Source organism: Capricornis sumatraensis, chromosome 3 (genome assembly GCF_032405125.1).
Source record: "Capricornis sumatraensis isolate serow.1 chromosome 3, serow.2, whole genome shotgun sequence".
Lineage (NCBI taxonomy): Eukaryota > Metazoa > Chordata > Mammalia > Artiodactyla > Bovidae > Capricornis > Capricornis sumatraensis.
Genome location: NC_091071.1, coordinates 151,473,889 through 151,494,157, shown reverse-complemented (window position 1 = coordinate 151,494,157; position 20,269 = coordinate 151,473,889). Strand labels below are relative to the sequence as shown.

Sequence of the window (20,269 nt, the reverse complement as noted above, 5' to 3'; positions counted from 1 at the left end):
CTCCAGGCGCCAGGCAGGCCTGCAGGTGCTGGGCTTGGGGAGGGGGGTGCTTAGCAGCTGGTGTTTGAAGCAGGGGGGGCACCCCCTCCCCCTTCCTGCTCAAAGCCGGAGCCTGCTTCCTGTCATCCCTGTCAGCACCCTGGGCGGGGGAGGGGACAGGTAATGGAGGAAGTGGAAAAAAGGAAAGAGCACTTGGAGTGCGGCTGTTGGGGGCACTGGAAATCACCGATGAGAAAGGGAGAGGGGAGAAGGATGCGCAAGAGATGGGGGAATCCAAACAGGACCACTGAGGGACAGACCGTGGGCCCAGCCCAGCGGTCGTGGAAGATTTCAGAGTCCAGAGAGGCTGTATCCACCACCACCACCCCCAACCCCAGACTTGTGAAAGTGAGAGCTGGAGAGAGGCCAGAGACACAAAGAGGCAATGTGAGATAACAAGGGATGTACACTCCAGAGAGATGGAGGCATTTGAAGATGGGTCAGAGGTCAGGGTAACCAGGGATGGAAGCTACCGTGTGTGTGGAGGAAGGGGAGCTATATGAAAACAGCCTCCATCCCAAGCCGTGTCTCGGGATAGGGAGATGCTACCCACAGCAAAGGAGAAAGAGGTGGCTTCTACCTGAGGCTGGGAGGGGAGGTGACACTCCTCTCTCAGAGACACCCACATTGCCCCAGCAAAGGGCAGAAGGTGAAGAAGGGCAAAGCTCAGGCCACAGTGAGGAGTGAGGGGTGTGGGTCTGACTTCATCCCTCCCCCTTTCTCTCTTGGCCACCGCTGGATAGACAGCTGCGGCAGCTGCCCCTGGCCCCACTGTCGTCGTGTGGATTCTGCCCAGCCTTGGAACTTCTGGGTGTGGAGGCTGCCCCGGGTCTGTGTGAAGTGTGGGGACTTGGGAGTGGAGGCTCTGGCTGGGGGGGTTGTTGTACACAAGCGCTAATCCCCAATCGGGCCAAGGCAGAACCAGAGCCTCACTGACCTTCTCGGAGATTAGTCCCTATGACAACAGTGGCAACTCGCCCCCTCATTCTGGCTAGGCCAGGTGTGTGGGTAAAGGGTGGGGAATGGAGGGGGGAGGCCAGGCAGAGGCTGGGGGAGGAGGGAAGGGAGTCTTCCTGAGGCATCACAGGATCACAGGAGTAAGGGTTGGGAGGCCCCTCCAGGATCAGCAGTTAGCTTACTTTTCAGGTATAAAACTGTGGCCCCAAAAGGGGAAGTGACCCACCCAGGACCACATATGGAGCCAGGAAAAGCGCTGGGACCACAAGTCAGGTCTCTGGTTCCACCTGGAGAGCAGAGGACTGAGCAAAACAAAAGAAATAGGGATTACCCCCCCCATCTGAGCTCATTAGAGTGGCTCTAATGGGGTGAAGCAGGAAGGCTCCCCATTCTGAGAACCAGGCTGCCTTCCACAGGGCATGTATTGAATGGGGGGACATATATGGGTTGCGGATGGGGGGAATGCAGCTAGGCTCGCTGTCCTGACTCCTCCCCAGAACCCAGCCCACCCCCAGGAGCAGGGGGCATGGAAGGGGAGCAACAGGACAGCAAAGCCAGTTATAACCACAGCCACCACAACAACGGTAACAGTGAACATTTATTTGATACGGGTCAGTGCTGGGTTTTACATGCATTTAAATCGTCACAATTTTAAAGGGAAAATTTGAGAAGTACAAGTTCATCCAGCTTATTAGCAGGGGAGCTTGGATTTGAACCCAGGACTCCGCCCACACTCTTAACACTTCAGTGTCTGTATGACCATGACTGGGTGACTCTGATGGCCATGGAGTGGGTGGCATGCACAATGAAGGTCCGGGAGGCACTCAGCATGGTGTCTGAAACACCGTACATTTGACTAAATATTTAAGGAATAAAGGAGCGAACAAATGTCTGCCCATAAATGAGCATGACTGTTGAGGTGTTTGTTGAGCCTAGGAGAGACCGTTCACATGGGACGCATGTGTGTGAACGTGTGCATGTGTGTGCCCTTCCCTGCAAGCCCCGCGGTTCTGCTTCTGAGTGAGTGGTGGTGAAAACTGCTTCCCACCTCCCTGGATGGGGCCAGTTCTCCCATCCCTCTGAGGGGTAGAGAAGAGGGCTCTGCTGATTGAGGGACAGGATGAAGAGTCTGTGTGGGCGGGGCTCTCACCCCTTCCAGACCCACCTCTTTCAGGCCCAGCTGTCAGACCCAGCCTGAGCTGCGCTAGTCTCTCACCCGTGTTATCTCTGTCTCCCGGGAGACTAGCCCTCACAGCCCCGGGGAAGGTGCTCACTGCCTGTTCCCTGCTCCCTCCTGATCTTGGGTGGGGGTGGGGAGTGGAGGAGCAGGGCTGCAAAGGAGGGGCTGGTGACAGCACAGGGTAGGGGAAGGCACCATTCACAGAATTTGCATCTGCAGTCACCAAAGCCCTGGCTGATTTGGCAGTGAAATGAAGGAAAGGGGTGGGAGCAGGCAGACTCGAGGACACTGGCCACCGGGCAGGGGCCCTCTAAGCTGCCCAGCGGTATGTGAAGTCGGGCTGTTCAAGGGATGGGGCCCTATGTGAGGAGGGTGTCACTTCTACGGGGATTCTCAGCACCTTTACCTGAGATGGAGACCTCAGTGAGAGAGCATTTGAGGGTTTCTTCGTCAGATCTTCATTTCCCTGTATGGGATGGGCATCTGAGTGGGCTCCAGGGTCTCACTGAGGATACAGGACTGAGTCTTAGAGCTCCTCTGTGGGATCTTAGGGTGCTTCTGAGATGAGTACTTTAGTAGAATCATGGAGAGGAGTCGTCCTGAGGATTTCTCTGTGGGACCAAAGGTCCCTATATGAGATGAAGGACTGGATAGGGTGGCAAGTTCTCTTTAGGTAACGAGATCCCGATGAGATCTTGAGATCCCGATGAGATCTTGAGGTCTCCTGGATGTGTAGACCTGAGGACAGTTTCTTTCTTCTTCTTCTTCTTTTTTTTTTTTGTCTACCTAACTCCCTCCCCCACGCCTTCCCCATGAGAGGCTGTGGATGTGGAGGAGGTAGGGGTGATGGTGCTGAGATGGCAAACAAAGCCACCTGTGCATCCATCCTTCAGGAAGCCCTGAGCACAGCTGATCTGGGAAAACAAACAGGACCAGCTGCTGGGGGTGGGGGGGACGGAAGGGGGCTAGGAGGGGAGTGGGTAGGGGAGGCTTGGAGGCTGGAGATGGATCAGCTGGTGGAGAAAGGAAGCAGGAAGGAGGTCCCCAGTACCAGAAAGGGACAGGGATCCCAGAGCCCCATTCTAGCACACAGGGCAGGGCTGCCCGACAACCCCTTTTCCTCGGGTTCATTCTTCCCTTTCTTGATGACTATGAGGGCCACCAGAACCAGAGAGGGGTCTGGAGGGACGTGAGGAGCCTGAGAGAGGTCTAGAAATCTGGGCAAATGGTTATGGGCGGTGTTGGTAGCTGTGCCCATTTCTGAGAAAACCGGTGAGGACAGGTAGAACTAAAAGCCATTGACTATCATGTATCAGTGGTGGGACCTACACACCATTTTCCTGATGAGAGAACTGAGGCAGAGGAGGGAAGAGGCCAGCTAGCGCCTCACAGCCACTCAGCGCAGAGCCAAGATTAGATTTTAGGACTAGGAGAGAAGCCATGACTATTCTCACACACAAGTCTCCACCGCAAATTCCAGCTGGAATTCTAACTTGGATCTCAACGGTGTTATCTCCCCCCAAGCCTTTGAAAACACACACACAACCCCCACACGCATCTCCTGTGAAATATGGTGATCCCACCAACACCTGGACTGGAAATTGCCCTCCCAGCCCCAGCTCCTGAACACACAGTGACTGGCCTCTGACAAACACCCCCGCACCCTCGGAACTAGCACTCACCGGCCGCGTCACTGACCAGCGCAGACGCACAGCCTGACGCACTCGCCTCCCGCGCCTGCTGCGCCTCCAGACCTCAGCCTCCCATCAACTCCCAGTTCCATTGCTGCTCCGGCCTTCGCGCGGGCCTTCCACCCAGCGCGGCCCGCGCGCCCCGCCTGGTGGCCGAGTCCAGACTTGCTGGATAGAGACCCGGGAGGAACAGAGAATGTAGAAGAGAGACTCTTTCGATCCCCCACGTGTCACCAGTGCGACAGCCCCACTTGTGAAACCGAGACCAAGTACTTGGAGACGAAGAGTCTAGGAGTGTTTCTTGCCTCTTTCGATATTCTGCGTTTCCCCTTTTCTTGGCCCGGGAAAAGTATACCCTATTTGATCACACCCCCTCTGGTGCAGGGAGTCAGGGGACTGGACATGGTTCTGACCTCATCTGCAATCAAATTGGGGCTGTCCCCGCTCTGATTCCAAAACTTCCAAACTGGACTTTACTCCCTGTGTTCTAGGGCCTTCACCTTCACACACATCAGAATCCTGGACAGCAATTTCTCAACAGTGAAAAGAGAGACTCAAGGGAGACCCCAAAACCCCCGTGCCTGCTGTCAGCATGCCAGAAGTTCAAGGCTGGGGAGGTAGGCAGGATGGGCGAAACCCCACCCCCTTTTCACGGCTGCAGTTCCTCTACACAACGTTCCCCAGGCACCTTTGGCCCAACCTGACCACCCTGTCCACTCACTCATTTGAGACGTTTTATTGAGCAACTTCTATGCGTCCTGCACTGTGCTAGGACGGAGAGAAACAACTGAAAGCAAGACTTACACAGCCCCTGCCCCTTTAAATGGAGCTTACACTCTAGTACAAAAGGAAACACTCCATACAGCCATACACAAAATATGACAAAGACGACTTTACAGAATAATAAATGCTATAAAGAAAATAGGGTGATGTGAAGGACAGTAAATGTCAGGAACAGCATGACCCAGGTGATGAAAAAGGAGCCAGTCACACCTTGTGACTAAGACACTCCAGGTAACAGGGACCGCCAGTGCAGGGGCTCTGAGGCTGGAGTGAGGATGGCAGTTTTGAGAAAGTGTGGAAGACAGCGTGGTTAGACTTCTGGATCTGTAGCATCGGCATCTGGCCTGTGAGCCCCTTTAGTCACCAGAAGTTGGGTGGCAAAGCACTCCGGTCTAGTCATGCTCTGACACTGGCTAGCTATGTGGGTCTGGAAAAGGCCCTGTACCTCTGGGAGCCTCTTCCACATTTCCACGTGGTAAGTTCACCCAAACTCACCAAGTTGGACTGTTGAGCCTATAAGGGAAACACTTGGTTCATGAGGAAAATGAAGTATTAGTTCCCTTCTTTCTCACCCCTACACTTCTTCTGGCATGCCCCTTTCATTAAGGAAAACACAATTTTGCCAGAAACTTTTGTGTCTCATCGACAGCCATGATGGTTAGGAAATTCTGCTGCAAGTTGTAAGGAAATTTCTTTCCTGGAACTTGCCTTGGGGCTCCAAGCCTTTCCCCTTAAATTTCTCCCTCCCCAGACCCTACCTTTCCCCTACCCCCCTCCCACAATGCAGTGGGTTTGGGGTTAAGAGCCTACTCCCTGGAGGTGGACTTTTTGTGACCCCTCAGACTGTAGCCCGCCAGGTTCCTCTGTCCATGGGATTCTCCAGGCAAGAATACTGGAGTGAGTTGCTATTTCCTACTCCAGGCGATCTCCCCGTCTTAGGGATCCTACCCCCTCTCTTGTGTCTCCTGCATTGGCAGGTGGATTCTTTACCACTGCACCACGTGGGAAACCAAGAGCCTAGGACCTATAGTCAAAACGGAAACCCCAGGGTCACACTTCATCTGGGCCACTTCTCAGTTGTGACACCTCCCGGACTGCGTCCAGGTGTTACCCTCTGGGCCGCAGGATCTTCTGTGAAACGTCAGCCAACAGCAGCGTCTGCCTCAACAGATCGGTGCGATAATTAGTTGAGATCACGCACGTAAAAGCTCTGAGCGGAGGATGTGACCCGACCTAGGCGCTCAATAATCAGCTGCTAGCTCTCAGGTTGAAGTTGGGGCTGGGGGTCCCAGACCCAGGAGCTCTGCCTGGTGGCCGGCCGCGTCGCAGTTCCAGTCGCGCATCAGTCGAAAGCGTTTTTACCTACCTACTGCAGCGCATCACTAAGCAGGCAGCATCACTAGGAACAATGTTGGTGGAGATCGTGATGGAATTCCAGCTGAGCTATTTCAAATCCTAAAAGATGATGCTGTTAAAGTGCTGCACTCAATATGCTAGCAAATTTGGAAAACTCAACAGTGGCCACAGGACTGGAAAAAGTCAGTTTGCATTCCAATCCCAAAGAAAGGTAATGCCAAACAACGTTCAAACGACCGCCACTCCCTAAACGCTTTGTAAATCCGTGCCTTCCTCCGGGCGCTTCGTTCCCTGCGCTCAGCGCCGTCTTGCGGCGAGTCTTGGTCATCGCCTCTTCTCAGCACCTTTCCACAAGAAAGCTCTGGGAGCTCTGGCGCGGAGTCTGGGAACTCAAGCTTGAGAGGAGCACGGCCGCGATGGCCCACCTTCCAGGGAAAAGAGGGCTGAGAGTCGTAGGAAGGTCGCTTGTGGGGACCTTTGTCTACTTCCTCCCTAGCGTCTCCCCAAAGAGAAGCCTCGACCTAGAGCTGAATAAAAGGTGGAGTTTAGACGCTGGGAAGAGCTTCAGCATCCCTAGTCGGGATAGCGCGGTTTTAGCGGCATGGCCACAGGGTGGCCTGGCACCTCTATCCCTGTGGGTCTGGGCCAGGGAAGGGTGCGCCTTGCCTGGCTCAGGCCCCCCAGAAAGAAAAAGCGGAGTCAGCCTCGGCTGTGGCCGGCCCCGGACGTGTGTCTCAGCACTTTCTATTGTCATCCCCGAGGGCTGGGGCCAGGTCAGCGGCTTCGAGAAAGGCCTCGGCCCCACCCCCATCCCCGGGGACACCAGAGCTGAGCGCAGCCTGCCCGCTGACTCAGCTCCCCCCACCCGGGCGGGAGAGGGTGCGGGGAGGGGGCGAGGCCTGGTATAAAGGCCCGCACGCCCAGCCCTCGCGCAGCCTCTCCATTTCCGTCGGCACGGCGTTCACCCACCCACCTGGTGAATATTCGGAGCTGGGGCGGGGTCTCTTCGGGCGGGGAGGGCGAGATGGAAAAGAGCTGCTAGCAGCTCGGGTCCAACCCGCGGGTCCTTCCCCTCCCACAGGGATCGGGCGGGCCTGGGCCGGGAAGGTGCTCTGGGGACGCTGAGCGCCTGGTCCCGTCCTCGTCCACAGCGCCATGAGCAGCGCCCCCGCGCAGGGTCCCGCGCCCGCCAGCCTCACGCTCTGGGATGAGGAGGACTTCCAGGGCCGCCGCTGCAGGCTGCTGAGTGACTGCGCAAACATCGGCGAGCGCGGAGGCCTGCGCCGGGTGCGCTCGGTCAAGGTGGAAAATGGCGCGTGAGTGATGCCCCCGGCATGGTTGGGCTGGGTTGAGAGGCGCCAGGCTCCTCTGGCCCAAGCTCCGAAACTGGGACCTTGGCTCCCAGCCCTCCATTCCCCAGACTGTAGAGAAACCGTGCCTGAGAGAAACCCACCAAGATGGAAAAACCCTAGGTGTCCTCAAAACTCCCCACCAGCCCCAAGACAAATCATGAGAGATCGTATTCTCGTGCGAGCCAAAGGGATAAAGACAAGAAGCGACCCTTGGCAGAACTCCGTGAAGCCAGCTTGAGTCCTGAAGGGGTTAGTTCACAGCATAGCTTTGTCCTCTCCAAAGTTAGATGGCGCTAAGCTTCTTTTAACAACAGCAACAACAAAAAGCCAAGTCCCCTCCACTCCCCCGACCCTGGCCTCCTAGAGACTGGGGGCCTCGGGAAAGCTGAGGTCCCAGAGCTGTTGCAGTTTGTTGCTATCACAGGTTGCTACCACAGGTTAGGGGGCTCCCTACACCTACCTTTGCAGGGACCTATCCTTGAGGTAGACGTGCTTGTTCGGGTGATTCTCATAGACTGGAAAATTATTTCCAGCCTGGGAGCCCTGAGCTGGAATCCTGGACCCCTCTGGCCCCAGATAGCAGCTGGCTTTGGGTTTCTAGCCTCTAGAGGGACTGGGTTGCTTTGGGATGAGAGTGTCAGGGGAAGGGTCTGGGGTGGAGGAAAAGATGGGTTTTCCTAGCAAGCAAGGGGGTATGAGGCTGGGGGTGGGTTGGGGGTTGGGGGGAGAGGAATAAATGAGGCTGGGGCAGAGGCCTCCCAGCTTCCCTTATCTTCCCCCAGGTGGGTGGCCTTTGAGTACCCTGACTTCCAAGGACAGCAGTTCATTCTGGAGAAGGGTGACTATCCTCGCTGGAGTGCCTGGAGCGGCAGTGCCGGCCACCACAGTGACCAGCTGCTTTCCTTCCGGCCAGTGCTCTGCGCAGTAAGCACAGCCCTCCCCCTCCTCCCCTGCAGCCTAGCTCCAGGTCCTGGCTCCACCACAACACCTGGGAAAGACCATCCACTCACTTTACAGGGGTATGTAAACACAACTCCTAGACAGGTAGTAGCAGTGTTACTTCTCAGAACCAGAGTTCAGTTGAGTTCAGTTCAGTTCAGTTCAGTCGCTCAGTCGTGTCTGACTGTTTGCGACCCCATGAATCGCAGCACTCCAGGCCTCCCTGTCCATCACCATCTCCCGGAGTTCACTCAGACTCACGTCCATAGAGTCCGTGATGCCATCCAGCCATCTCATCCTGGGTCGTCCCCTTCTTCTGCCCCCAATCTCTCCCAACATCAGAGTCTTTTCCAATGAGTCAACTCTTCTCATGAGGTGTCCAAAGTACTGGAGCTTCAGCTTTAGCATCATTCCTTCCAAAGAAATCCCAGGGTTGATCTCCTTCAGAATGGACTGGTTGGATCTCCTTGCAGTCCAAGGGACCTTCAAGAGTCTTCTCCAACACCACAGTTCAAACGCATCAATTCTTTGGCACTCAGCCTTCTTCACAGTCCAACTCTCCCATTCATACATGACCACAGGAAAAACCATAGCCTTGACTAGGTGGACCTTAGTCGGCAAAGTAATGTCTCTGCTTTTGAATATACTATCTAGGTTGGTCATAACTTTTCTTCCAAGGAGTAAGCGTCTTTTAATTTCATGGCTGCAGTCACCATCTGCAAGAGAGTTCTCCAAAGTTTAGACTGTGGGCTAAACCAGGCGTCAGAAATCAGAACCACGGACAGCGCCACAACCGCGACAGTCTTGAGCTCCATTTCTCACTTCCAGTCGTCCACACTCATCAGCGAGCACTTTTGTTTTCACACAGCCCTGTGAGGTCGGGGTAACTGTTGTTAACCTTATACATTGGTGTGGAAATGGGGCACGAAGGGCAAAGTGGTTTGCCTCTGCTCACAAAACTTAACATGAAGACAAGACTAGAACTCAATCAGGGATCAAGGTTGAAAAAGGGATGGTCTGGGTGTGTATGTTTCAGGGAGAGGGGGAAAGGGTTGTTAATGAATCAAATATACTGGAGGGGAGAATCTGGGGCTGCGGGGTGGAGGACAGAGAGCAGGTACTGACTCGGGCCAGGTTCTCTATTCCAGGAAGCCAAGGAGTCCTGCAGGGAGAAGGTCCTGGGACAAGGGGAGCCCAGACTCAACAAACACTGATGATTCTGCCATCACTCTTCGCTGGGTCCTACCCTATGAGTGGCTATGCCCAGGGTCCTGGGCAGGGGAGTGGATAGTCAATGAGACCTTTGGGAAACTGTCTTGCATAGTGGACCAGATTTATCTTAGGACCTCTAATTTTCCTCCTGCTAATGGATTGTATCCATTAGCACCTCTTTGGAGGGTCTGACCTGTCCACCTCCCCTTCTCATTCCTCAGAACCACAGTGACAGTCGTGTGACACTGTTTGAGGGGGAAAACTTCCAGGGCTGCAAGTTTGAACTCAATGATGACTACCCATCCCTGCCTTCCATGGGCTGGGCCAGCAAGGATGTGGGTTCCCTCAAAGTCAGCTCTGGAGCGTGAGTCCTGGGACTGCAACAGGGGAGTAGAGCAGGGAGGCATTGGGGACCAGGGAGGAGGGTGAGGAAAGGTGACAATGCTAAGAGACACAATGAACATACCTATTGGGGGATGGGGGGTTGGAGAAGTGAGGTCGTGGGAGACTTAGAGGCAAGGGGAAGTGAGATGATGGAGAAGATGGGGATGGCATGGGGGGCAGGTAATAGGAGACTAGGAGTCAGGGGAGCAATGTGGGGTAGAGGAAGGAATTGAAATTAAGGAAGCAATGGAGGGTGGGAATAGGAGATGAGAGGAGGAAGGTGTTAGGAAGACCTGGAGCAGTAGACAGGGGAGGGAGAGACCATGTATGGTTAACTGAAGCCATGATTTTGGAGGTGGGAATTGGGAGCTGAGAAAGGAGGACCGGCAATGGAGACATCACTGGGGGTGAGGGCAGAGCCTACTTATCACCCCTGTGCCTTCACTCGTCTAGGTGGGTGGCCTACCAGTATCCGGGCTACCGGGGCTACCAGTATGTGTTGGAGCGGGACCGCCACAGTGGGGAGTTCCGTAACTACAGCGAATTCGGCACGCAGGCCCACACCGGGCAGCTGCAGTCCATCCGGAGAGTCCAGCACTGAGTTTCACGGCCCTAGCGCCTCTGCTGAGGACCCTCAATAAAGGCTCCTGAACCTGCCTGCCCCTCTTGCCTCCTTCTCGGTGTCTTGCTTTGTGACCTTCACCCTCATCTTTCTGAGAGTCCTTCTCTGCCAACCTGACCATTCCCTTGGGCTCCAGGATCCTTGACTATGGAGCCTACACAGGCTTAGGATGTAAGTGGCTGAGATGGGGCTGAGATAAAACTGCTGCTAACCGTCATGAGGAACTTGTTAAGTGCAGCCAGCCCCACACCTCTCCACGATAGAGACCTATCAGCTTGGACCAGGGGGTCCTACTAGCCCAGATAGCGCCTGTGCCATCCTCTGGTTTGAGTGCACACGATGCCATGGCAGGGCTCGCAGCTGAATTTCAACCTTCACACAGCCCCCCTGGGCCAGGCACCATCATACAGGGCAGGGCGTCCTTAACTCTGTGCAGGAGCCCCTTTGGGCTCCTCTCTAACCCCCACTCCTCACAGGCATTTCCAGCCTTTCTCTTCATCCTGGCTGCCTATCCAGCCTGAGGGAAACTTGCACCCATTTCCCAGCTATGTAGAATCTCCGCCTGACAGAGGAGCAAGGGTGTGAGAGGGGTAATTGGTGGGAGGTCCCACTGCCTTCTAGGGGAGACATCCTATCTCTAAGCTGAGCCTCAGACCCTTTGAATAGCAATCCTTCATGTGGTAGTGAGCTCAAGCATTTTACAAAACACCTTCATACCTTGCCTCTCGGCTGTCTCAAACGACTCCCTCCTCATTCTTCCTTCCCACTCTTCATAAGACCAGTGAGCTGGAGAGACAACCCCCGAGTCACTGACCACAGTGGGCCTGCATTCTGGGGTAGGTAGTAGAAGCTCATAGCCATGCTTTTGGGGCTGAGTGTGGTAGCAGCCATTAGAATCCATGGCACCAGTATAGCTTCTTCCTAGTTCCCTCTTTGACCCAGTTTATGATCATCTCAGCCCAGGCAGGACATTCAAGGGGATGTCCTTTATCCTTATCCTGTCCCTTAGGGATGCTTGAATTTTCAAGCCCCTAGTGGATCTAGCCACAGGGAGGGTTGGCCTAGATCATTGCCTCTGTCTGGAGGAGTCAAGGCAATGTTGAAGAAAACTCAGACTTGGACCTGGGCAATTCCAGGGGCCCAGCTAAGCAAAGTTAGGCATCTGCTCCCTTGGGAAGAGACACCCCCCCCCCAGACCAGAAGTCAGAACACCTAGGACCCAGCCACATAACATCCCCGAGCCTCAGTTTCCTCACTTGGAAACTGGAGCTGGAGATTCCTGCCTTGTCTCTCTCACAGGACAAGGATTGTGAGGATTCAAGGAGAACCCCCTGAAAATGCTTGTGATTCACAAAAGCACTAGAACAGTTACCATAGGCCCTGCCTTCCCCCATGGATCTCAAGGTTGGGTCAGAGGACCAAGGACAGAGTTCTAGATAGAGTATGAATTCTGCTTTATACTTGGATGGGTTTGAGAGTCCATGGCCCCTGTTACATTTAATCCTCCTAACAGCTTCCATTATTCACCAATTTCACCAGGGAAGAAACTGGAGCTCCTCAGAGAGGGAGAAGCCTTAAATGGATGAGGTTATCCATTTAATTGGTGACAAAGCCAGGACCTGAACACAGGGCTTCTGACCCCACATCCAGGCTATTAAGTGGAGGCTGATCTGAGCTGTGGTCAAAAGCCTCAGGCCTCCGCAGAGCCCCAAACCTCTGTAGCCTCCAGAGGAGTCTGGGGTTCCTGCATGGTCACAGGCTCCTAACTGTCCCCTTGGGGATTGGTAATAGTAACAGCTACATATATGCAGCTTTATCCGAGCACTCAGCATGTTATATAACCCTAATAATTCTGTATAGTTGGTATTCAAATCCCTATCTAACAGATGAAGAGACTAAGGTACAGAGGTGATGTAACTTTCTCCAAAACCACACAAACTAGAAAATGGAAGAGTTGAGCCCAGACCCAGGTGAACTGGCCTCAGAGCCCAGCAAGTCATCTCCCCCACCGCCTGCTTTGGGGCAGGCAATGGGCAAAGAGAGCTCTGGTGTCCTCCATCAGCTGAGCTGCCCTCCCTCCAGGAAGGTCCATGGCTACCGAAAACACCCAGCAAGATGCCTTCGGGAACTAGCAGTGTGATGCTCATCAGGGCGCACCCTGTCTCTAGGTCTCAGTGTCCCCACTTGTACAATGAAGGAGTCGGCGGAGCTAATATTTGTTGCAGCCTTTGCCAGCATGGCAACTCTGCTCTCCATACCAGGAACTAAAGAGAAGGAGGGCACAGATGCCAGGCTGGGCCTGGGTGTTTTCATCTCGCGTGCTTAGTCGCTCAGTCATGTCCCACTCTTTGAGACCCTTTGGACTGCAGCCTGCCCGGCTCCTCTGTCCATGAAATTTTCCAGGCAAGAAGAGTGAAGTGGATTGCCATTTCATTCTCTAGGGATCTTCCTGATCCAAGGATTGAACTTGCATCTCCCAGGGATCCATGTCTCCCGTATCTCTTGCTTTGCAGGCAGATTCGTTACCTACAGAGCCATCAGGGAAGCACCTTCCCATCCTCCTATTCTGAGCAGGCTGTGGGCATGTGCAGAACCCTGTGGGACCCACACCCAATCCGGTGGGAGGTGATGGTGGAAGCTGTCTAGACCTGCTCATTGGCTGCACTCAGCCAAAGTCCAAAGGGGATGGAGGAAGTCATCTCATTTCTAGGGATGCAGCCAAGATCAACATGAGGTCGGGGCTCACCCCTCACTCCCTCACAAACTCTCCGAGAGCTCACCCATGCCTTCAGCCCCTCAGTCCTCAGGGAGGTGAGGCAGAGCCTGACCTTTGGTCCTTCACCAGCTCGGAGCTGGGGTGTCTGGACAGACCCCCACTCTAAGTGCCTCTCCGTTCTCCCTCAGCCTTCTGCTGAGACCATTAGGTGAGTGAAACTTTCTGCCTCCCCACTCTTGCAACGCTGGTCTCCTGTTTCTCATTTTCTATCTAGGGAAGTGACAGAAGGCTTGAAGGAGAGGGAGTAGGACCTTGGCCCCACCATCAAGATGCCCTGCTCCTTCAAAGCCCTGAATTTGTCCCCAGCCAGCATCCCAATCGCTTATCTTTTCCCCACCGGATTCCACCTCCACATCCTGAAGCCTCCATTCGTATCCCTTGAGGATTCTCTAGAGTACTGGGATCCCCCCAATTTCCTTCCACACTCCTCCTTGGCTCCTTCTGATTTTTGTACCCTCCACCAGGAAGGAGGACCAACCCAGCAGTCACAGCAAGTGAAGAATGCACAGGGTCCCCACCTCAAGCTGGACTTCCCAGCCATTCTCAGTCAGGCATCCCAGGACCAGAGATCTTACAGGTAACCTGCTCGCTCCAATCCAAGTGCCCTGAAGTCCAGGCCTCCTGTCTCCTCGAGTCAAGCAGTGGGAAAGAAAGGCTTTGCGTTTACCAGTTCTGCCTGGAGTCACCAAGTGCTGTACAGCTGCAGGTGGTACTCCGGGCCCAGAGCCTCATTTTCAGCCAGCATCCCCCCAGATGCACATCTCCAGAGCCAGGGAGCCTTACCTGTACCCAGAGACTCCAGGCCACCACCTGGGAACCACATACCCACCTTTGTCCCTTTCCCAGAGTGGATTTACTTCCACTTCCCTGGGGTTGGGGGCCTTGTACAGTACACCTGTTTTCACCCCTCTTCTGCTAGAGCAAGGTGCCAATTGTAGCCTAGTTCAGGGATAATCAGGAGTAGTTGTTAGGGTAGATGGTTAAGCTGGGATGTCAAGAGATGGGCAGAGATAGGAGAGAAGTTGTTGTGCTGGGTGGGAATGGAAGGAAGATCCATATGCCACAAATTAGTGGGAACAGATCAATGAGAAAAAGAAGGGAACGAGAGAGACAGGATGGAGAGGTAGAGAGGAGACAGAAGGGGAGATGGAGGGAGGAGGACGAGGAGGAGGGACTAGATGAAAGAAGGAGAGACCTAGAAAAGGAGAGGAAGGGCAACCCACTAAACTTGTAAGGGAGACACCCCAGTGGAGGCCCAGAGGCCTGGGAGCCCTGGAAAGACAGGAAACCCGGGGAAACAAGAGGGAAACAGTGCAGGAGGTCGGGTCTTTAGGGAAGAGCAGAGAATGGAGGAGGAGGAGGGAGAAGTAGTGAGGATGGAGGGGGGCAGATAAAGAGAGCAACGGCTGCCGACCCGGAGCTCAGAGACAGGCGAGAGGGAGGGAAGCGGAAATTTAAAAGTGAAGATGCAGATAACGCAGCCTGGAGACGGGAACCGGGTAGGGGTGGGGGGAGGAAGGGGAGGAGAGTGGAGCAGTGAGGTGGGGGGAATGGATGAGGAGGAGTGCGCCTCCTCCTCCCCGCGGTGTGGCCCCGGGGGTCCGAGGTGGGGCCGGGGTAGTCCACCCCGTTGCTGTTTGCTCCGAGTCAGGGAGGCGGAAAAGAAATGGGCTCCTGACCCCTATCAGAGCGCCAGGCCCAGGCCCATCCCCCGCGCGTCTCCCGGGTTGCGGGGTGCGGGGGGCTGCCTGGTGCGCTTGGCTGCCGCGCGGCACGTTGGAGACTTTATTGCGATGGGGCGATAAGAGGGACGGGGGCGGGGTCCGGGGGGCCGAGGCGGCAGCTCTTTAATTAAAACGGAAATTGCGGCCCCTGCCCGCGCTGGGGGCCGGAGGGTTTCGAACAGCCTGGTAGCTGGGAGCGTCGCTCCAGGACCCCCCCCACCCCACATCCCCCGCCACACTCGGGCAGCCCCCTCCCGCCCGGCCCTGCTGGACCCAGCGCCGCCTTCTTCTCCCTGTCACCTCGGTCGCCTCGGGCGGGGATCTGTGCCCCGGAGCTCAAAGCCTGACGCGATCCCCCCCTCTCCCATTCCCCCCCCCCCACCTCCCACCACCCAGTTCCTGGCGGCGATGAGACAGAGCGGCGCCTCCCAGCCCCTGCTGATCAACATGTACCTGCCAGGTACCAGGGACCAGCTGGGGGCTGGAGGCACCGGGACCCGGGGCGGGAAATCTGGGTTAGGGCTTGGGACGGGGATGCTGGGGTCCAAGGGAAGGGGGCGCGGTCCAGAGACTCGGATCGCTGGCAGAACTGAGCCAGCTAGGGCATCAGGAAACCTTAAAAGCAGGTGGAGCGCTTTGAGGTTTAAGCGTGAGGTCTAGAGGACTTGAAGTGAGCACACTGAGAGCCTGGAGAGCCAGGAGCGCCGGCTCGGGGGCTGAAAGAGCCTGGTAGGGGAGCAGGGGTCTTCAGGGTAGCAAGGGACTGAGTGTGCGTGCAGTGTTGGGAGGCTGTGGTCAGCCGGGCGTGGCCCGAGCGCCCTCGTGGCTCCTCACCTCCGTGCTCCGAGCGTTCCCACCAGCCCAGCCTTCCAGGCGTCCTCTCCTCTCCGGTGGGCTCTGCGCGCTCCAGATCGGCTGGCGCAAACCCCGCTCGGCTTTATAAGGCTCCCGCCGGCCCGTTCGGAAAGCGGATTTCCTTTTTCCTGGACGCGTTTCCTGACTTGGGCGTTATGGAGGGGCTCCGCGCGGCGCGCGCCCGGGCCAGGCTCCGGGAGGAGGAGCCGGACGGATAGGGCCCCCAGTCTCTCGCCCGGGAACCGTGGCACGCCCCTCTTCCTCCTTGAGCCTTGACCTCGGGGTCTTTCGGTCAAGTCGGCAACCTCCGCGCGGATCCGCTTGACTCCTCTCTTGCTGCCACAGATCCCGTCGGAGACGGTCTCTTCAAGGAAGGAAAGAGCTCGGGCTGGGGACCGCTGAGCCCCGCGGTACAGAAAGGTGAGCTGGCCGCCGGAGTGTACGGGCAGAGTGGAGGATGGGGTCCCGGGGCACCCACCGCATAGCGACAGGCGCCACTGTCACCCCAACGGCGGGTGGGAGGATGTGGAACACTGGGCTTTGGGAAACGGCGGGTCCGGGCCTGATTGTGGGAAGGCTGGGGGGGATGCTGGTGAACATTCATTTGGCCTTTGGCTCTGGTACCTTCTGAGACCCAGTGTTGACCCTGCAGGCCAGGGCAGGCTGAGAAGATCCTGCCGCCCCCACCCCACCCCGCCCCACCCCTTTTCAGCTGGGAATATTCCTCTCCTGCTCTGGTGCTTGGCGTCCTTTCCCTACTGGCACCAGGAGCACAAGGCTTGGACACCACCCAGCAAGGTGACCCCGGAGAAGTACTCTCAGGCCGCTCCAGGCTGAGTCACCATTAGCACCAGGGCCAGCGCCCACCTGCCTCACTGGCCTGGCCAGCCCGGCTCTGTGAGCCAAGTCCTCTAGGCCATTTCAGTTGATTTCCAGCTTCTGCCACCCGCCCTTGGCTGGTCGCTAAATTACCCTTGGCTTTGCCTTGTTGGCAGCAGGACCTGGCTGACCTACCAGGTAAAGCCTCCCCACTGGTCCCTGCCCAGTTGGTACCCTGTGCGTAGTCACTCAGTCATGTCCGACTCTTTGTGACCCTTTGGACTGTAGCCCGTCAGGCTTGTCTGTCCATGGGATTTTCCAGGCAAGAATTAGTGGAGTGGGTTGCCATTTTCTTCTCCAGGGGATCTTCCCGAAACAGAGATTGAACGTGAATCTCCTGCGTCTCCTGCACTGCAGGCAGATTCTCTACCAGGAGAAGCCCCACAGTTGGTAGCCTAGATCTCATCAAGTGAGCAGAAAACAAGGCCAGCGACTGCTTTATCTACAAGGGAACACAACACCCAACAGGAATGGGTTTCCAAGCCTCTACATCTCTCAGCACCAGATGCACATTTCCCCCACCCCTTGCTGTGCTTCTGACCCTAAAATTCAGTGCTCCTGACCTGGAGCCAGGGAGCCCCTCCCAGAACTAGTGTGGAAGGATTGCGGTCAAAATTATGTGGAGGGCAGCATCTGGGTTCTGAGGAAGTCACTGAAAAAAGAAGAGAGCTTCACCAGGACTGAAGTGACTTAGCAGTAGCAGTAGCAGTCACCAGGCTCAGTTTAAAACAATAACCAGATAACTTCAGGGAAAATCCATTTTATTCTAAAAGAGAGTGTGTGTATTTGTGCCGGTAGATGCAAGGACTGGGGTGGGGGTGGGGTGGGTGGGGGCGGGCTGGTGGGGGGGGGTTTAATTCTATCAAGATTTTTCTCTGCTTGTCTGACTGAGGCTCCAAGACAGAGAAACAGGAGTTCTCACTACCCACTTATCTGGGAAAAACCTCCTGGCCCTTTCTAGTAACCCTGAAAATCTAGACAGGGCAGAAGGGCCTGGAGATTGGCCAAAGATGGGCGGAGGCAGGGAGCCAAGCACAGAAGCGTCTGGGTCTCCTCTCTTGAGAGCTGTGTATCATATCCCCAGGGAACTATGACACCTTGGTACCCTGGGAATCCCGCCTGTTCGAGGAAAAAAAAAAAAAAGACTGAACTGGAGTAGCCCCAACGCCAGATGCTGGCAAGGGTGGGAGACTTTAGAGGCTGCCGTTCCTCTCACACTTAGGGAGCCACTGTCCGTGTCCCAGTCTGACATGGTATCGCGAGGAAGCCAGACATCACCTCTTCTCCACCTCAGGCAGAGGGTCCAAGTGTATGCCTTGTCCCTTGGGCAGAGTGATCCTGCTGCAGGCCGACTTCTTCCCTCTGGATCTCTGGACGTGGTCCAGCTGGGATGTGGCAAACTAACCGCCTATGTAGGCTACCCCGAGTGGTTGTGCAGGCTCTCCACCGAGCAAAGGCTCTCAGGCCGAGGGTCTGACATTCTGCCTTCACTTACCTCCAAGAGCCCTGTGCCTTGGAGTACCGCTGCTCCCACACGGAACAAGTGATGCTCTCCCTTCACTCCCTAATTCTTACAAAGCTGTGCGCCCGTGGGGTTGCGTTTCCATTGTGCGAAAGCGCGGTACTGCCTAGGGACGGCTTTACTGATCATCTCCTCCATGGTCAGCCACTCAGCTGGACGTGCCCTTTTCCTCCCTGACACCGGCCCCCACATCCGACTTGGGGGGTGAATGGTGGGCTCTCGAACCCCACCTCTTCCCCGCCGCCCGCCTACCTCGTTCCGCCCGTGGCTGACCGCCCCCTTCCCCACAGGCAGCGGCCAGATCCAGTTATGGCAGTTTCTGCTGGAGCTGCTGGCTGACCGCGCCAACGCCGGCTGCATCGCCTGGGAAGGCGGCCACGGCGAGTTCAAGCTCACCGACCCGGACGAGGTGGCGCGGCGCTGGGGCGAGCGCAAGAGCAAGCCCAACATGAACTACGACAAGCTGAGCCGCGCGCTGCGCTATTACTACGACAAGAACATCATGAGCAAGGTGCACGGCAAGCGCTACGCCTACCGCTTCGACTTCCAGGGCCTGGCGCAGGCCTGCCAGCCGCCCCCCTCGCACGCCCACGCCGCCGCCGCCGCCGCGGCCGCGGCCGCCGCCGCCCAGGACAGCGCGCTCTACAAGCTGCCGGCCAGCCTGGCCCCGCTGCCCTTCCCTGGCCTCTCCAAACTCAACCTCATGGCCGCCTCGGCCGGCGTCGCGCCCGCCGGCTTCTCCTACTGGCCAGGTCCGGGCCCCGCCGCCACGGCCGCCGCCACCGCTGCGCTCTACCCCAGCCCGGGCTTGCAGCCCCCGCCCGGGCCTTTCGGCGCGGTGGCCGCGGCCTCGCATCTGGGGGGCCATTACCACTAGACCGGGCGCCCCGGGAGCCTCTCCCAGCCGCCCGGAGCCTCGCTCAATCCCATCCACATACGGGAGAGGGGGCCGGGGCCTCCCCCTCCGTTCTTTCCAGCTCAGATTTGATTCCACACGCTGCACTCAGCCCCGGCGGGAAGGGGCTGACGTCGCTTCAATCTTCCTTTACCGATGGATTTGCCCCCGCCTCGTCCCTCAGCCCCTGAGGGAGGGTGACTGTGCCCCCACTTCTAACCTTCTAGACCCCAGGTTCCTGCGTCTCTCCGGATTTTCCCTCCCCTCCATCTGTGCTTCCCTCTGGCTCCTGGAAGCCCCTTCGATATGACCCCTGTCTCGAATTCCAAATCTTTTCTCATTCCCCCAACCCCCACCCGGGCCCCTCGATGCCCGGCTCAGTACACCTTCTCCTCTCCGGGCACCGCACACACTTCTAGGTAGCTTCCAGGTCCCCTTCCTCCCCACCCCCAACCCTCCCGCAGGACTGCAGTGTGTGTCTATTCCCTTCCAGACCTATTAAAGCTCCGAAGCTCCCCGCTGCCTCCTCTCTCTGTTCTTAGCTGCCCCAGAAACTTGAGGGGGTGATGGGGCGCGGGTAGGGGCATGAAGATAACCAGATGCCCAGCTCAGGCGTGCGCAGAAAGGCCTGTCAAGGAAAAGCTCCAGAGAATGAGGGCCGGCAGGCTTGGGTGCTACTGGAGGGAAGTGCAGAGCTCCTAGTGAGTGGGTTCCAGCTGCAGCCCCCCTCCTACCTCGCAACCGACCCCTCCTCCGCCTGCCTTGCCGGGCCTTCCGCTTGGCCCTTTCTCACCTTACCCCCTCCTGACTTCTCCCAACGCGCCCTGGCATCCCATCTACCCTCATCGCACCCATCCTTCCACAAGTTCCTTCCCTCATCCCAACCTCCACCCCAACTTATCTTCTCGTCTTCACATCATCTCAACCATCCTTCAGTCACCATTTCATCCCCTTCCCCACCTCCCCTCTCCTCCCTATCCTACCCTCACTCAGACTTGTTTTCTCACTCCCACTCACCACCCCCACCCCCACCCCCGCCCGCCCGCCCGCAGCAACTCCAACGTTCTCTTTTCTCTGAATCTGCGTTCTTTTTCAGAGGGGAG

At 56.6% G+C, this 20,269-nt stretch overlaps 2 protein-coding genes across 2 annotated transcripts; both read left to right on the top strand.

The window, feature by feature from the left end:
• The first annotated feature begins 7,161 nt into the window (after window positions 1–7,161).
• CRYBA2 (crystallin beta A2) lies at window positions 7,162–10,494 on the top strand. The gene is made up of 4 exons (XM_068969420.1): window positions 7,162–7,322; window positions 8,141–8,282; window positions 9,731–9,873; window positions 10,347–10,494. The coding sequence occupies exons 1-4, from the start codon at window positions 7,162–7,164 to the stop codon at window positions 10,492–10,494; spliced, it is 594 nt and encodes a 197-aa protein (XP_068825521.1).
• A 4,929-nt stretch (window positions 10,495–15,423) lies between these two features.
• FEV (FEV transcription factor, ETS family member) lies at window positions 15,424–19,148 on the top strand. The gene is made up of 3 exons (XM_068969210.1): window positions 15,424–15,475; window positions 16,216–16,290; window positions 18,562–19,148. The coding sequence occupies exons 1-3, from the start codon at window positions 15,424–15,426 to the stop codon at window positions 19,146–19,148; spliced, it is 714 nt and encodes a 237-aa protein (XP_068825311.1).
• The last annotated feature ends 1,121 nt before the right edge of the window (window positions 19,149–20,269 follow it).

Excerpts from the sequence above, each read along its gene's own strand:
- CRYBA2 (XM_068969420.1), top strand. The coding sequence starts at position 7,162 with ATGAGCAGCGCCCCCGCGCAGGGTCCCGCGCCCGCCAGCCTCACGCTC. Across the intron at positions 8,283-9,730 it reads TCCGGCCAGTGCTCTGCGCA|AACCACAGTGACAGTCGTGT; the intron begins GTAAGCACAGCC and ends CTCATTCCTCAG. Across the intron at positions 9,874-10,346 it reads CTCAAAGTCAGCTCTGGAGC|GTGGGTGGCCTACCAGTATC; the intron begins GTGAGTCCTGGG and ends TCACTCGTCTAG.
- FEV (XM_068969210.1), top strand. The coding sequence starts at position 15,424 with ATGAGACAGAGCGGCGCCTCCCAGCCCCTGCTGATCAACATGTACCTG. Across the intron at positions 15,476-16,215 it reads GATCAACATGTACCTGCCAG|ATCCCGTCGGAGACGGTCTC; the intron begins GTACCAGGGACC and ends TTGCTGCCACAG. Across the intron at positions 16,291-18,561 it reads GAGCCCCGCGGTACAGAAAG|GCAGCGGCCAGATCCAGTTA; the intron begins GTGAGCTGGCCG and ends CCTTCCCCACAG.